General features: G+C 43.3%; 1 protein-coding gene across 2 annotated transcripts in view; it reads left to right on the forward strand.

Moving 5' to 3' along the window:
* Window positions 1-18,449, forward strand: part of mgat5 (alpha-1,6-mannosylglycoprotein 6-beta-N-acetylglucosaminyltransferase) — a 92,984-nt gene that overhangs the window by 55,816 nt on the left and 18,719 nt on the right. For both annotated transcript variants that reach the window (XM_071908443.2, XM_071908444.2), the window contains 2 exons: window positions 3,543-3,676; window positions 13,843-13,976. In XM_071908443.2, the coding sequence (XP_071764544.1) occupies window positions 3,543-3,676; window positions 13,843-13,976 (268 nt within the window). The remainder of the gene's footprint in view (window positions 1-3,542; window positions 3,677-13,842; window positions 13,977-18,449) is intronic.

Below are 18,449 nucleotides of genomic sequence, written 5' to 3' on the forward strand. Positions count from 1 at the left end.
AAACAGTAAACCGTTTCACTCTTGTTCTATTTTTTTGTTTGGTTTGTGTTTGTGTTTGGGGAAAAGGCAAGCAGAAGTCTGTCGGGCCTGTTTGTGATTAATGCGTTTTGTTATTGCCCCCGTCTTCTGGCTATCTGTCTCACTGTATCACTGCGTTTCATACCGCTGCGGAGGAATGGGAATACTGTGAGCTATTGTTTTCTGGGTACAAACCGGAGCCAATGTTGGCCCATTGTTCTATTTCATTTAATCCCTCAATCCAATAACTTCATCGGGCAGAGAGACGGCACACTTTCATCTGCATCGACGAGGCTCCAGCAAATTGTGCCGGCATTAACCAGTCCCACCATCCACTGTCGCTGGTTATTGTTTATGCTCATTGGAAACGGTGCAGAAATGAAACCGGACAAAGTGAAGAGTTAGTCAGCAGCCATGTGTGTCACATGTTTGATCTCATGGTGTTGCCTCTTCCTCCTCCGCCTCCGCTTATCTCTCTGCCTCTTTTTCCCTTTGTCTCTTCTGCCGTCTATTTGCATGTGCCACTTCCTCACTTTTGTTTTATGAGCACTTTGATTTTGCATAGCGCTGTCTGTATGGGGTGCTTAAGTGTGTGTGATTCATGGTGTCAGAGGGTTTCCCTTTGTCCACACTGTCTATTGTTTTTTTGTTGCGCTGTCAAGCCAATGTCTTGCTAGGGGATTTGGGGAGTAATGGGTTATAGAATGGTAACAGGTAAAAGCTAACAGTAATCAGATGTTAGATATTTTTGGGAGAAAAATGTGATTACTTATTGGATGATTGTTTGAAGCATGTTTGAAGGAAAAAAGGCATGTAGATTGTGAGCTTATGAGCATTTTTACAAGCCTTGAAGTGATTGTAAATGATAACAATTAATGTTACAGTGTCTTTAGTGGAAAAAAATGTTGATAAAAAGTAATATTTCAGTGGATTCTAGAGGCAAAGTAATCTAAAATTAACTGAAAGTAATCAGATATGATTTTCCATAGTGCAGTGGATGCACTATGAATGAATGGATGGATGAATTTTAAGATGATTCATAGTCATAGTCATTCTTATACATTCTCTGTTTGGGATAATTTCTTCTTCTTTTTGAATATTTTATTTGTTGTTTTTCAGAATATAGAACACACAAACTTCTATCCAAACATAACACTGAGGAAAAAAAACATACAAGCTAGAGACATTTAGACCAATTTCATGATAGATAATTTGCACAGAATCACTTCATCATATCTGTATTATACCTTTCCACTGTTGACAAAGGCAAGGTTTCAGGTTTCAAGGTTTCCAAATTTTCAGAAAGCAGTCATATTTCTTCCTTAAAATATATCTCATTTTCTCCAGTGCTTCACATCTATTCATTTCTGAGAGCCAAAGTCCTATTGAGGGTGACAATTAGACTTCCATGTTACTGCGATGGATTTTTTGGCCACACAAAGAGCTATATCTCTAAATTTCATTTTCATTGTAGAATTCCCCTTAAGATTTCTGCCAATATCACTGAAGTTAGGGATCATTTCTAGTGAATTAAATTATAGGGAAATAAATGTATTCCTTATTTTGTTTAGGGGGTCCCCGCACCCCATTTTGATACTTTGAGAAGTGTCAGAACAGCCTCGACTCCAGCCACACTCTGCCTTCGTCACCTCATTTGGCTCATCGCGCGGCCTCCCATCCAACAAGCCTCGCCGCAGCCGCGTTTACATCACACTGTCTGTGGCTTCAACAGCACTTCCCCATCTGCTGAGGATATTTACCGGCGACAGATGACGGTTGTTTTTCCTCCAGAGCACGCGGAGATGGCATGTGGGCATGTTGTTGCTCTTGTTGTTGTTCCCCTTCCAGTCTAAAGTTTCCTCACGGTGGACGCGTTTCCCAGCTCTCTCCTCTCTCAGGGCCTTTCACAGTTCGCACAGCCATCTGCAAAAGCATCTGCCTGGGCGGAGAGACAAACACAGAGAGAGAGAGAGAGAGAGAATATTCTAGGTGCAGGTGTGTGTGTGTTTACACCTGGCTCCTTATCACAGTGATTAATGCTGACTATTCTACCTTGGCCCCCAGCTGGAACATAATCACAGAACTTTACTTTACTTGAATGGAGGAACATAACTTTATTTTCCCCCGAAGCAAAAGCCTTTCCTCGGCAAAACAGACAAATCAAGATTCGCGGCAATCAAGATGAGCGAGAACCAAGGATGAATCAAGGAGACGGAATAAGTCGGCGCGAGAGAAACAGCTCGGTAATAAAGAAAAAGAGGGATTCAACAGCGAGAGAGAGAGAGAGATTCAATACTTTATTGCCACGTCAACAGATTGAAATTAGCCTCGGTGCTGCAGCTCAAGGTAAAAAAGCAGCCAGCTATCTCTTTGTCCTTTATTTACCTTTCCCCTCATCCAAGTTGCCACATATTGCACCACCCAGTCGGAACGTGCAAGGGCATTCCGTGGCAGCGGCGTATAAACAAGAGACGGAGCGAGCGTCTCGAAAAGGGGAAGTGAGTAACGAGGAGCGAGTTAGAGAATGCGGAGTGCGGAGTTAAAGGTCACGAGCGCGTCAGTCCTCAGCATGTACCACTCTCTCTCCTGGTTGTGCTCTAATTAATCCTGCGCTCTGACCTTTGAGTCAACTCCGATGTTCATTCACAGTCCTCCGCCTCCGCAGGACGGGCTTGCTCTGTCTCCCGGTCTGACACGGAGGCCGTAGTTCATGGCTTCATGTTTCCGAATGCCGCTGTTTGAAAGTTGGATGCTTAAGGACATGTTTTGCAATGTATTTAACCGTCTAAAAGTTTGCCTTTATTCACATACAGTTTGATATGTAGACAGGGAGAGGGGAAGCTTTATCAGCCATAACTCAAAATACATGCCTCTTTTATTCCAATATTACAAAAATAACAAAAACCCTTTTACGGCATTAAAATACATGTAAATCTCACGTTTAGCCGTCACACACTCTTAGGCAATGTGCCAAAAGCTCAAAAAAAAAATATGCGATCCAATAAATCCTTGTGCAAACAAAACCTCTGTATATGTTTCACACTGCGTTTAACCCGAGGGCTGACTGCACTCCGGAGCCATTGTGAGTCTAGGCTAAGTTACATTTGGGCTTAACCCCGGTGTTGGCTAGGTTTACTCTCTGGAACAGCGTCGGTGCTGCTTTTCTGTCTAAACGGTAAAAAATGCAACTGTAAATGGTGTAAATGGGGGTTAAATTACCCAGGGGTTAGTTCTTAGACCTTGGTGTGGAAAACAAACAGTGTACTGTGTAAAAAGCAGTGTTCAGTGGTTGACTGCGGGTACACTGTCTCTGTAGCTGTGATTGTGTGCACAGTGTGAACCATTTATCTTCCAGGGCGTGATATAACAACAATACACTGTGTCTGTGTAAGCTGGTGTATGAGTTGTGTTGATTTTGCACTCCATATAAACTTCTCTCTTCGTCTTCTAAAACAATGTTTGTCTTAAATAGTTTATCATACACGCATGTCATTACAACTCTGTTTGTGTGTGTGTGTGTGTAGGTGCATGTTGCGGGTGCTGGATTCGTTCGGCACGGAGCCGGAGTTCAACCACGCCCACTACGCCCAGTCCAAGGGCCACAAGACGCCCTGGGGGAAGTGGAACCTCAACCCCCAGCAGTTCAACACTATGTTCCGTAAGTCGGCAGCGCGCCAACACACACACACACACACACACACGCACACACACACACACACACACACCGCCCCTCTCCTCCCACCATGCCTCTGTCAAACATCACTAAAGGACGAGTAAGCTTTAGCCCTAAATGGATTACAAAAAGGGCCATTTGGACTGTATCAGACAAAATCAGTCAATCCCATCAAAGTTATCCAGTTCAAATCAAATTTTAATTTTCAAATTGATATTTGCCATAACCGAAATGTGGTTTACTCACAGGGTTTAAAAACCCATGACACATCACTGCAGTATGTACCATACAAACAAGTGTAGAGAAAATTACCAGTTGATTTGTCCACTGATGGAGCCAATAGGCAAAGAAATGCCTCATCAGTCCGAGATACAGCATTCTTATACAAGCCTAAGAGGCTATAGCATTACATGTGCAGCTCAGGCAAGTGGAGGGGGATAACTGAATCTCTGTTTCTTTTAGTCTTGAGTTGAGGAACCGTGTTACAGCAGCAAAACGGCTCTCTGAGGGAGTGACCACGACAGTCGAGAATGGCATTGGCCTGCCTCACCACATGCCTCTCAAAAGCTTTCATCACCCCAGTAACCTTAACTGGCTTTTCCCAGCAACTTCCCCAGTCTGTTGTTGTTGCATAAGGTCAAGTTGCCAAATCAGGTTACTTATAATATAAATCAGGAAAACGGCTCATCGCACCGCGGTCTGTTTACTACCACCGTAGTTTCGGTGAGAACATTTTTATGATGAGCGGGACGCTGTGGTTGAAAGTCGGGCACAAAAGACGCCCTGCACATCCAGCATGGCGCTGGCTAATGGAATATCATCAAGCAGATTAAAGGAAAATAAGAGGTCAGACACTCGGCACTCACATTTTACTGTGATTATGAATGTAGGACGTGGGGATTTTATTGCTGTGTGCGAGTCTGTGCGCGCATCACCGCCAGTGTGAGATCACTCTGTAACCGGAGTCAACCGTGGGGAGGGTGGGTGTGGGGGGGGCGTAGCGGAGGAGGAGAGGGTTCTGGGGAGGAAAGGGAGCCAACCCCCCGGGGGGATTGACCTTTTCCCCACGGCTAAGAGAAAGTGAAATGTTAACCCGCGGTCTCCGTTTGCGAGGTGAGGCCCGGAACGATCCGGAATACCATTGCACCTGAATGGGCCCTTTGTCTGGCGAGTAGGGTATGTCTTTCTCATAAGACACGGGGGCTTTGCAGGAAATCCAGCTAAGAGTCGCTGGGTTAGATGATATCGCTGGCGAAACAAGTGCACTGTGGTTTGGCAGAGTGTTAAAACCGCAGAATGGCTTTGCTTCCAGGCACGAGAGATGAGAAAGAGCGGCTGTTGTTTTTCTTGCCTCTTTGCATTGTGCACAACACCTTGTCTTGAGGCTAAAGAGTAGTCTATGCACCTTGCAACCCAAACAGCACCTTACATTAAAGCCTCCATGGATGATGAGACGGATATCTCAGGTTTCCTATTGTTGCTTTCTTAGACACTAGACAGTAGTCAAATATTAGCTTAAAGTATTTCTTAGTGTTTGGTGTTTTTGGCTTGGATAACCAGACAGGTGGAATTTACCACTTGAGGACATTTCAGTGAGGTTAAATGTCGGTTAAAGAAAATTCTGCTCCATTGACTTTGAAATTCGTTCATGCGAATGTATAAACTTTGTATTGTCCCATTTTGGCCCCACCCATCTGGTATTCCAAGCGTGGTCAAACAAATGCTAAGAGTTATTTGCAGATACTTCTTCATCAAGGTGTGGCAGACAGATTAATCCCAGTCAGGAAGTAAACAGAAAGTTGGTCTCCACTGACACATTTACTTTTGGTCAAAGCTTATGTAATATTTAATATTCGGTTCCCCCGGCCGTGAAATTGTATTTCCACTCACCTATTGAATGTAGATGTAACAGTGGACAAATCAGGTGGTAGTAGGTAATTTATCCTAGATTTGGATTGGTCCATTTGTTACCATTAGGCAGTCCTCCATAAATCATTGGTCGAGGGAATCGGGAGTATGTGGCCTCTGGCCAATAAGACAAGACAAGGCCAAATCGACCTCATTAATCTATTTCAGTCAGCCCAAAGTAGGGATAGCAGGGAATGTTTTCTGGTGTACAATTTGTGTTCCAATGGGCTGTGCATCTTACTTGGCTCTGCCGGCCAGCACGAGTCATTTATATTGAGGAAGGCTGTAGACTGGCAAATGTAATACAGTTAACCTTTCCTCTTCTCCCCATATCCACCGTCAAACTAACCTGAAGGGATTCAGGTCTCGTCAAGTCAGATTTATTCATGTCACAAAGTAATTTACGAAGCAAAAAAAAAATCTTACAGAAAAAAAATAAATGGACAAGGGACAAATAATTATTTTAAAGATATGAGGCTGTGTGTGTGTGTACATGCGAGAGAAATAGCACACACGCCTGATCCTGTGTTTGTTAGTGCAGTCATGAACTCCTATAAGGGATTGCAGTGGGGCTGTCAGTGCGTTTCTTTTGGTACAGCAGTGTGTAAACCTACAGTGAACTATGCTGCTCTCACGCAGTTCGTTCCTCCCTTGTCCCTGACTCTGTGTCTTATAATGTAGTAGAATGTGTTACACCAGGAGTTTAGGCTTGTACATCGGCCAACATAACTTGGTAAATTATGCCAGATGGCATGTACCAGTACACTCCCCGGCTCCACTCTTGTTTAACCTGCCTTCCTAGATTCATACAATACATCAGGCAAAAGTCACCCTTATCTATTCCCACATATATCAGGTGAGTTTTCAACTGGTGGTAAACTATAGCTTATGTTGATCAATGATTTAGAACCAGGTTTTTCCTCTTTTGGTCAATACAGTTAGGCTTATGGCTAAGGTGATCAGTGATAAGATTACCAGTTGCTACCACACGTTTACAACTGATACTCCTTATGTGTAGCCGTGCCTCTGTTTGCTAACTCCCTTGCACTAGAGCAAGTCTTCCCGAAATGTTTAAAATGCAAATGATGATTAATACTGGTCAGAGGTTGAAACGTAACAGCAGGAGTAGCATTTATCTTTGAAACGTTGCCAACCGCCCGACTGACCCTGAGATCAGCCAGGCTGATCCTGCCTGACTGTCGAGCTTTGATTGATAGTGTCGCCGGCACGCCCCCTCAGTTCACATGAGGAAGAGGTTGTTGGGGTTTTTTTTGTCCTCAATGGTCTGCCGTTCCTGAACATGCCTTCTGTACTTGGCCTGTATCAGCACAGATACGTGATACTGTTGGCAGAAAGAGCAAGAGCTTTATTCTAAAGTGAGATAATATTAAAAAAGCCACACCTTCTCTTAAAAAATAATTGTTGAAAGTGAATCGCACTATGGGCTACTGGTAAATTATGAATCATCTTAGACCTTTGCTTATGTAAAAGAGATCTGTGTTTTTTTGAAATACCGACTGATGACACAGCGTTTTGCCATGAAACACTTCATTTGAGACATTTACGCCTGACAATAACACTCCATGAATAGTTCAGTGCTGGATCTATTCAGGGACCTTAGCAGGAGGGAAACGTTGAGGCCATTATGCCGCTCTAATAGAGCACCCCTCGCCATGAACCCGACGTGATTTTAAAAGATCATTTGAAACCTGTTCAGAAGCTTTGCTCTGACTGATTGCAGAGGCTTGGGATAATGGAAGCATTTACGGAGTCCCAAAAAGCCCCAACGCTGAATCTGAATCTCCAAGTCCAGTAATGCTGTGGAGAAAAATAATATGACCGCATTATTCCCGTCCATCTGTAAGGTCTTTCGTTTTATTCAACGAGATTGGGCAGCGCACTCTCCTGTAGTCATTTTGAAATTAGTTTCTCAGATAGTTGGCAGTTAGCATTATGGAGAGGCCAGAGACCCGGGAAAGACATTAACAACAGCATAGTGGAATTGAATCCCATGCAGCCACAGTAAGCGGTACACCCCAGTTAACTATAGCACTCAATCACAGTAGCTGGGCTTCCATGCAAGTATTTTTATGCAAATTATGATGTATCAAGTTGGAAAAGCTGAATGGAAATGTCAAATTTCTATTAAATTCCCTCTACGCTATTTGTTTTATGGTTGCTTTAGGTGGAAAAGTTTTATAATGGAGAAATGTTGTGCTAAAAAACGAAGTAAACACATTTGGACGCTATTATCTGTAAAGTATCTGTCCACCGTGACTTCTCAGAGAAGTATGCGCTGTCACTCGCAACCACAACAGGTGCCTGCCAATGGCATTTCTTTGTTTTTGTCTTCAGACAGCATGAAATATGGCAAACATTAGCTGACACTAAAGAACAATGACAATATTCCCAATACTAATCAATTCTTGGAATGACTTGGACGACTCTTTCCGTTCTTCTCATGGATGTGCTTTCTGTCATAGCTACGGTTTCTTTGCTTCAACCCAGCTGATGGAAACTTAATTCCCATTTTATGTTTGCGATATTCCAAAAGTTTGCTTCAACTTCACTCAGATGGATGGCAGATGGACCAGAGACTGGAAGACAGTTGCAACTGAATCGCACGCCAAACACAAATGCGCATGCGTGTCAGAAACAGCTCACCTCTATTGAGAACATCCAGGCACAGCAGACATACACAGGCATTAGTTCTTTGGCAGATGGTAATATCCCTTTTCCCAATTAATAAATCAATGGAAATAACCACTGATTATAGAGAATTACTTTGAGATTAAAGCCACTTAATGTGCATCTTTAGTCGAGCGCCGCTTTAAGGGCTGAGTGTTTTTGGAAGGCGATGTTGGCTGCAGGACTCTGCCAAGTTGATCAGATGGACATTTTTAAGTTCACTCCCCCCCTCCGCTCAAATCTTTGGTGCTGTCCAAACTAATCAACCTTCATCAACTCAACTCTCAAAGGAGCTTGTGCGGAAGGATCATAGGTTTAGTTTATTTATTTATTTCCTCCCTGCAGGCCCATTCAGATAAGTGGTAAGACCAGTCTTTGATGTTGAGTTCTCAAAGCGCTGGAGGTTTTACTGCTGATGCCGCATCTTTGCACTTTTAAATCTTTTTTTTTTTTTTTTTTTAGTTAGCTCCTTGTAAAATGAGCCTGGATTCCAAGTGTAGTGCGCCAACACTAATTACATACTCCTCAGGTCTGCGACTTGGGAGTACGCCTATCTGGTGCACTTTCTTAGACTGTCCTCCGTCATCATCACAAACGGTGCCCCTCCTTTGTGTGATGATGTAGCGTCCTCTGCCTCCTCGCATTGATTTAATGAGTCTTCGCCGCTCCTTGAGAGAACACAAAGGAGGCCGGTCCCTCTCGGAGACGATATCCCGCTCCTCAAGAGACATGCCGACCCCTTTCCCCACCTCTTCCCGCAACTTAACTCGACCGGGGGTTCTGCCAATATTGACTCCCAGTCTGACGGAGCGGATCCAGGCTTCCCCACAAAGCAAATTTGCCCCGCCGCTCGCGAGCTTGTCAAGAGCAACGGAACAGCCGCTTCCCCGGCAACAGTGTCCTCCCCGGCTGTTTGTTAGCTAACAGCGCGACGCAGCCGCGAGTGGAGAGGCATTTTGAGTGGCAGTTCTTGTGGGAGAGGGAGGCATCTGTTGCCGAACGCGCCAAGAGTGCCGAGCGCTAATTAACAGCCGCGGCCCCGTCCTGTTTACAGTTGGTTCAGCGCTGCGGTGTCAGTGCCGCCTCCTCCTCATGCCTGGGACTCTCTCTGTCACACTACAGTCAGAATTTCTTACATAGCAGTAATTTTTAATCATGCGAATGGGTTGTTATCGTACCTCCAGTGTCGCCTGGCCCATTTTTAGCTGTTTAAAAACCCGCAGTGGAAATAGGCTGTTGACTTTTGTGGGTTTTGTTTTTATCCTGGATTTTTATCAATGCAACTTATTATTAATATCATGGAATTAGCGAATACTAACACTATGTAACAGTTACTAACATCTTGCCCATGTATGTAATTTACCAACTTCATGTATATGTACACTACCAGTCAAAAGTTTGGACACACCTGAATGAATGTACTGTGTTTTTCATTCTCTTAAAGCCATTTTGATCTAAAGGCTTATGCTTTTTTAAACAAATATAACTAGTGAAGTTGATCCTATGTATGAATTTCTTTCCAAAGCCTTTGCCTTTCCATCAAGGCAAAGGGCAGCTACTTTAAAGAATCTAAAATATAAGATAGTTTTGATTTTAACACTTTTTTGGTCACTGCATAATTCCATTTGTGTTATTTCATAGTTTTGATGTGTTTACTATTATTCTAAAATGTGGAAAACAAAGAAAAATGTGTTGTGTCCAAACTTTTGACTGGTAGTGTATGTAACTTTATGTATATGTATCTGTTCACTTTCAAATAAATTACTGTTAGCATTGCCATTCATCCTGTAGTGTCTACCACTGATTACCATTCAATGGTAGACACTACAGGTATTTCAGGAACTGCTGTCGTGTTCTCCTGACACCTCACACAGATCTGGTGACGTCTTCCCAGCACCCACTCCCACATTCCAGTCCTCTCCCCACGCTGTCTGAATGACAAAGTGAACTAACAATGCTCAGTGGGTGAAAGGTCCCACTGTGCATTGTCAGTGCAGCTCAGGAAAGTATGGAAAACTCTGGAAAAACTCTGTGGATTTTTCCCAATTTCCACGTCTTGAATAGGTTGGGAACTGCACAAAAAGTCTGGAAAAAAATGCGATGGCACTCGCAGTCGTAGCTCCACTTCATTTCACACATTGTAATATTTGTTGTGAATAGTTTTCACCTCAAGAGTGTAGTGGCCTAGCTGACTGGCACACAGCCCAGATACTATCAGTATACATCACACTGAAGAAGTCCAGTCAAGAAGTGTAGCAGCTTGATGTGTAAAATGTGTAGTAACCTTGACTGTTAACTCCCATCCGAATCCAAGAAAAACAGCATTTCTGCTAGTATGGTGCAGACAGTGATTATACTTATAGTTTCTCATAAGGCAAACTGAAAGGCAACACAAATATATTGCATTTATTTTTTGCTGAAAATGGTGATTACTGCTTTTACTGCCCTCGTGAAAGTGTCAAAAAGATGATTTTGGAGAAAAATGAGATGCTTAAGAATTATTGCAATATTTTTTCTTCGGTCTGGTGTTACCAGCTTGTTTGCTCTTCATAACACATTTCCTGCTCTCCTTTTCCTTTTCTGTTTTCTTAAAGCTATTTAGCCAAAGCCAATATGTGAACTGCCTAGAGTGAGTGAACAAACACCGAAGGGAGGAAAGGTCACATTTCAGCCAACACCTCTGCAAAAGCACGAGTTTAGCAATGAAGTCACCATCATTAACCGAACTAGCACTGTTATCAGCGTAGAACTTTCTGCAGCACCTCCTGATGTTTACCACAGTGAAGTCATGACAGCCGTGTCCCTGCCTTCACACTCCTGCTCTCCTGTGGAAGGTTAGGAATGACGCACTCCCATTACACAAAGCCTTATTAGCCAAGAGTTATTTACACCTGTTAAACCTGAATTGTTTCAGTGCTGATAGAGCTTCTGCTAATGACAGGTCCTACTCCCAGCAGCACATTCTGTACTTTGTGTATTTCAGTACTTGTTGCACAATTGGTAAATCAACCCAACTAGGAAGGTATTCTCTTTTTACCTCTGCCAATAGAGTTGGACAGTGGCTTCTCACGAAAAGGCATATAACTCCTGAACGGATTCACGTAACACCATCGAACTTTGTGGCCTATCAGCAGACAGAAGAAGAGGCAAACCCTCCATTATTGGGCCAATCAAACAACATGGGGGCACTGGAGAGCTCATTTCCAGTTTAGACATCATTTTTCCAAAACTTGGTCCAGTGGTAGAAGGGCAGCACTAATCAACAGATATAGAGCTGATTGGCCATGTGGTGGTGAGATAATCAGCTAACACGTTTAAAAGTGGCTAGAATTTGAACAGGCAGATCTCATGTCCCATTTCAGGTCCAGTCATGAAAATGTGAAACAAATTGGTAATGCAGCATGGTGCCATCTAGGAAGTGAACCTGTTTTTATCCAGGGAAACTTGTTTTCAGGATTGCCCTGCTTCACATCGATACTGTTTCACACATTCCCAACTGGAAGCTGAATAAAAGAACAAAATAGAAACTTCTGAATCTATACTGGGTGCAGACTCTTGGACATAATGCATCAAAAAGACGAACGCCCACACTCACATAATATGTTAAAATGCTTATTTATTGCACAGCAACAGACAAAGAAACAAACACGTTTCAGCACTTGGCCTTTATCAGCATTTCCCAGTGCAACCACAAATTTGTATTGATTTTATGCAGCTTGGTATTTTCTGTCGGTTCCCACTAACATTTCCACTATATCCCATACTGTTTGTGACATTGTGGGGACAGCCAGAGTTTGACCATTCCCATCCACTAGCTGTTGGTTTCTTTTTTTATGACTTCCACAAAATGACCTAAATCACATTAGGTATAGATTGCCTGGCCGTGTGTCTTGTTTTAGGCGTTTCATTGAAGCTGACTGGCTGGCGTCTTGGCAGCATCCAGCGGGGGCCAGCCACCTCTCAGCATGGCACCAACTGTCACATCCACTTCCTCTCCTCTCCTCTCCTCTCCTCTCCCCTCCTCTCCTCTCCTCTCCCCTCCTCTCCTCTCCTCTCCTCTCCCCTCCTCTCCTCTCCTCTCCTCTCCCCTGCTCTCCTCCCCTCTCCTCTCCTCTCCCCTCCCCTCCTCTGCTCTCTCCTCTCCCCTCCTCTCCTCTCTTCTCTTCTCCTCTCCTCTCCTCTCCTCTCCCCTGCTCTCCTCTCCTCTCTTCTCTTCTCTTCTCCTCTCCTCTCCTCTCCTCTCCCCTGCTCTCCTCTCCTCTCTTCTCCTCTCCTCTCCTTGTCTCATCTTGTCTCGTCTCTTCTTTCATCTCATCTCTCATTGATGATGCATTCGTAAACTAAACCAGATATTTTTTGCCACCTCTTCACGATGCTTTCATAATGAAACATTTGCCTTTTCTCTCTCGTACTAGTGAAGCTGTCACAGCTTTTCCTATTTCGCGACATCTTTGTTTTGTCCTCTTTCACCTATTTTGAGACACAAATGCATGACCGTTTTAATTAATTTGCCTTTAAACACTAGAATGCTCCTTCGCTTCCTTTGCTTCTGGGCCATATAGTTCTTTCTGAATGCACAAAGAGGATTGTGGGAGGTGAGAATTTGCAGCTGAGGCGTTAAGAGTCATAGTTAAAGTTGCACTACTAACACTTTCACAATAACAGAACTTCCTTTTATTCAATCTATACTGCTCCATAACAGACAGACAGACAAAGGCGGTTTTTACCAGTGTGATGAGATGTTATCGCCCAGGTACACAGGAGTGACGTGTCCCTTCCCAGACGGACTGACCTGAATTTGCCTCTGTAGCAATAGCGCGGCGGTAAAAAAGCGAGCCGTAAACCGCAGCAGATCCCCGAGGCACGGAGACAACAAACCACAGCACCACAAACACCTCCCTCGCTGCCCTCCTTCACTCCCTCCCTGCTTTCACAGAACAGGAGGAGGGATGAGGTGGACTCTCTTAGTCTACAAGTCCTTTTTTTCTTTTTAAATTACAGGATCGAGAGTCTTTGAGCTTATTCATTTTCGTCTCGATCTTCCCTTTAGAAAGACAAAAACCACCGAATCCTTATCTTGAGATTTGTGTTGGAAGGCAGATGGTAGTGAGGTGAAGTGCTGCCAGTTCAGGGCTGCCTACTTGACCTGCTGCTCTAGTAGTTCCCATAGTAACCGGCCATCATTGGGTGATGAGGAAATGGAGGGAACAAAAAAGCAAAGCGTGCTCGTCGAGATGTGTTGAGCAACTGTTCCCATCTCGTGCAAAAAAAGCAGACGTGTTTGCAAGATTGATTACCGTTTTTTTTTCTTGCCCTCCTTGCATTGTTTTCCTCTTTCTTACTTTATTTCTTTCTTTCTTGTCTTTCTCTCTTTTCTCTCGGCCTTGTTGTACACCACTTACAAAGTCGGCGTGTTGAAATAGTCATTGTCTTCTGAGGCATTTGAGAGCCTGTGACTCAGTCTTCTTAATCCCTTGGAGGTGAGCCGTGACATTCATCTCTGTTTTGTGTGTGTGTGTGTGTGTGTGTGCGTGTGTGTGTTGTTTGTGCCGCAGCTCACACGCCAGACAACAGTTTCCTGGGCTTCGTGGTGGAGCAGCACCTCAACGCCAGCGACATCAAGCACATCGACGACATCAAGCGGCAGAACCAGTCGCTTGTCTACGGCAAGGTGGACAACTTCTGGAAGGTACACACACACACACACACTGTGCATGAACATATCGAGGGCTTGGAGCCAAACGGGCGATTTTGGGCAAATATGAGTATTATATATCAATTGAAAGGTCTCAGTGAGATCTTTTCAGTGCCAAAAGGACACAACTGAAATCATGACCCATAAGTTTTAATTAAACAAAAACTGAAAGCCGTAACAGTAAAAGTGGGGTTTTGCTTGGTGTCAAAAGGGCGTAAGTGCACTTTGACACTGAACAAGCATTGTGGGTAGAGGATTCTAACAGCACTTAGGTCAACTCAAAATGCATGCTGACGTAAGTAATGCTAGCATGGCAGCATGATCACATCATTTTTAGTATCCTATTCATATCCTAATTAATATTCTAGGTCAATATTAGATGAATGTAAATATGTTAATATTCCCATGAAATAATTAGGCCTATAGATTCAAAATGTTATTTTATAATGTTAGGAGTGTGAAGTGGTCAAGATGAGCTCTGATAGTAAGACTGCTGGTAGCTGAAGTTATCCCTCAGTGTTATGAGGAGTTTTACAGGTCTTTGAATGTGTCCCAGGACACATCAATAAGTGATGTGTCCTGGGACACATACAAAATGTATTATACTAGCAAAAGAAAAAAAAAGTAGTAGTTTAGAATCAAAAGCAGTTTCTTATGTCTATAGAGGTTTATTAAAAAGGTTTATTAAAAGTTTTTAACAGAAAAAATGTATCAGTCAATTTGATATGTTCCATGTAGCCTACAATTTTAAAGGCCTTGGTGAAAGTTGCTGAGCATTACTTCAAGATAAAGATATTCATTCTGATCTTGTTTTATATTTCAGTGTTGATTGAAGTGTAATTGCTAGATTTGTATTCAAATGAATGTGTTTTACAATTGTTTACTTACATACGCCCATATTCTGCATGGCTGTATTGGGACAATGTTTGTGCCAAAAAGGCGTATTTCACTCTTTTGCCATTTTTAAAAAAGTTAACAAATATAATTCAACTTAAACTGTAGCAGTATTGTTTTTATAGTAATGCTCAATCTGATGACACAAAAAGTCCTGTGCTCTCCTGTAAAATCTACTATAACGCACTTACGCCCCTTTGGCTCCAAGCCCTCAATATATTCCACATTCAAGGATTCCTCCCCTTTCTTGATGTAGAGAATGTTATGTTATGACAACCAACAGGAGACTGAGTTCATCGTTCTGCGCCGATAAAGGAGGGAATAGTTTTGAAAGTCAACTACATAGACGTACACAAAAACCTACATACGCGTGTGTATATACTCACACTCACATTCACACACACCTTCACACACATAAGCGCGCACTCTTTCATTTCCTGACACACACACACACACACATATATATACTTCATCAGAAGATGAAAGTGGCAGGCTTCACTAGGCTTGCCAAAGAACACCAAGGATAACCCATTTTCAGACCTCTGAGAGCCTGCAGTGAAACCCTTTGAACAACCTTGGGCAAAACTTTCGGAGGAAACTTCATAACAGTCTGGTTTAGGAGCTCAAAATTCAGCTTATCTCCTTCTCGCCGGAGTTTTTTTTTTTTTTGTGTAATATATTCAGATGCATGCTCGCACTGCGGCACGGAGACCGGGGGATTACTGTACCCCAGACAAAAAACGACTCGGAGACTCGGAGAGATTTGCACATTGTTCGGCGCGCCGCGGAACGCTGGATTACCGCCCCGCGCCTTGATGAGCGCTCCACCGACAGCCTGTGTGTTTCGGAACGGGTCGCTCTGGATCCGAACGCCTTTTTGGGTCTGACAGAGGAACTTAGTGGAATGACAGTAAAAGCTACAAGAGAGAAAATGCGTGCAAACATCAAGGGGGGTCAGTTTTGGGCTTGTTTCTCAAAAAAACTATACATTACTCATTACTCGCTGCTGATTTCAGGTCAGATGGGTTATTGTGAGCCTGAACACTCAGAGATGTGATCTGTCACAAAGGATTAATGTGAGCAAAATCCAACTGGGGAGCATCCAGGCCAGTCAGTGCATCCGGATGTGATCGGATGCAAAAAATCAAAGCGGAAAAACAACAAAACATTCAATATTTTCTTTCACGGTCGGCGTGTCGAAGCCGCATTGCGAGGCAGCGAGTCCCGAGGTCTTGAAGTTGTATGATCCAGAGGGAGTCGGCGGTTGGCTTGTAGTATCGAGCGGAAGCGCTCAGCGACGTGCCGTTCGGCGCGGCTGTAAAAGGGCAGACGGGGGAGCCCATCAGCTCACAGCGAGAGGCATTAGCTGCTAATCAGACTCCCAAGCGTGTTCATTACCTCCTACTTTTAATTAAAGGGCCATTTTGGGGTTGACTGATAACGAGCCGACTCGCTCTGAGCTTTCTCCCTTTCCCGCCCTCGCCCGTTTCACTCCCTCTGTCCTGCCATCTTTCTCTATACGTGAAGGGTTTCATTCCAAAACGATATATCCACCATGTAAAAACAAAAGTGGCACCTACTGTTAGAAAATTGTTTCTGTCATGACAGTAAAATGAACCAATAAAACCATCTTTTTGATGGTTTTATTGTCTCCCTGATTCATATTCCATTGGTTTAGACTGGTGAATGATCCCTCACTGCGTTACATCCTGTTTCAACAGCAAATACATCAAATCAAGGAAGCAAAGATGCCATGTCATGGGGTCTTTAAATGCTCAGCAATAAACATTAAGCATCTTTTTCCCATATATGACATTTTGGCATGAAACCTCTCTTTCCATCCCCAGCTCTTCCTCTCCAAACCTGCCTCCACCTTTAACTTCCCTCTCTTAAATGCCTTTTCCTTTTGCTCCAAAATTAATAGCACCCAGCAAGGGCAAAGGCCCTGCTCTTGACTTGTCCCCTACAAGCCCAGTCCAGTGCTGCTTTCACAACACCGCAATCACAAGTTTTACAACTTGATATGCGGGAGCTTTTATTTCCCGCTTTACGAGTTCCTGCTTTAAAGATCAGCTAGATGAAGGGAGCTGGGAAACACCATGTCCTTTGCAGACTTTGGAAAACAGGGAAGTGTTCTGTCCAGATCAGTCTTCTGATCTGGACAAGAAAGACAAGGTCCAAAAGATCTTCTGTTTTATTGGATTGTAAATGATAGAGACGGGAACAATCGGATGAGACATTGTGTTGTGGGGTCAAACAGAAAGGTTAAATTTACCTTAGTTCCTACTAGGCCTGTGCCAATATGAAGATTTCATAGTACGATTATCTTGGCCAAAATTATGTCGATATACGATATTATCCCGATAAATATTAATAAGATGAAAACCTTACAATCAGTACTGTAATATTCTGATAATAATAATAATAATAATAATAATAATAAGTCAATAGCAAGACATTTGTCTTTTTTAAACACGTTTGAATGTAAGACTGTAGAACATATGTAAAATATTTATGTAAAATAGTGACTTTTTGCATTTGCTATTCAGCAAATGCAAAAATCCCAACAAGTTGCCAGTTATCGCAGTGGTCACAGTAATAAAAATGAGGGGCGTTGTAATAAACGTTATTGTTTTTTACCGCAGTATATATTGATATTGTCCCATCCCTAGTTCTTACACAGGTTTGAAAAAGTATGTAGAATTGATGTGATTGTTTCCAAGTCTTGTAAAGTTTGTAAAAAGAGTGGATAAGTATGAAAAGTATGGAAAATGAATTACATTCAGAAGTGAGTGTAGTGCTTGGGTTGTAGTCGTGTTGAGACATTGAGTTACTGCCCAGCCACTATCAGCAGACATCATACTGTTTAAATGCAAAAATGAAGGTCTGGAGACATTGAGGAAGTTGAAATTAGAAATGCGTCGGCCAGGAGGAGTAGACAATGAGTCTGAGCCGGCTGCGCTACAGAAGTGTTCTTTAGCTGAATGCTTTCTCCTGCTCGGCCCTTAATTTGCAGAGGTTAATGTGGGTTAGGCGGGTAATAGTCTTCATAGAAACCAAAGCCTGTTGAAGGCCCCCGCTCCGCCTGATCAGTATGCAAAGGTGATTAGGTCACACACATCCCCACAGGTATATGAAGTGGACCATTGTGTGAGGCAGACTGAGTCATCACGCAGACACACGCACACACACACACACACACACACGCTGAGGTAATTCTGATTTCCAGAGTTCTTCGAGACTGAGTGGTGTTGACTGTATTTAGAGAGGTGTGTGTGTGTGTGTGCGCACCTCAAGTACCTACACAAAACCAGCTATTTGTTTTCAGTCAATATGTTCCATCTACTCTGTCGCCAACTCATTTTGCTCAACACTGAAGGACATATTGTGATTTATAAGAGGCCTGTGTAACGGCACGCTAACGACGACTCTTTCAGGAAATCTACAACCATTAACCGTTTGCAATATTGTGAAATCGGCAGCAGTCTCCAGCTTGTATTTTTAGCCGCGCCGCCGACTGCGAGTCCAGAGAGAGGCGAACGGTTTTGTGTAGCTGCAGGGCGGGGTAGTGAG

Source organism: Centroberyx gerrardi, chromosome 21 (genome assembly GCF_048128805.1).
Source record: "Centroberyx gerrardi isolate f3 chromosome 21, fCenGer3.hap1.cur.20231027, whole genome shotgun sequence".
Classification (NCBI taxonomy): Eukaryota; Metazoa; Chordata; class Actinopteri; order Beryciformes; family Berycidae; genus Centroberyx; species Centroberyx gerrardi.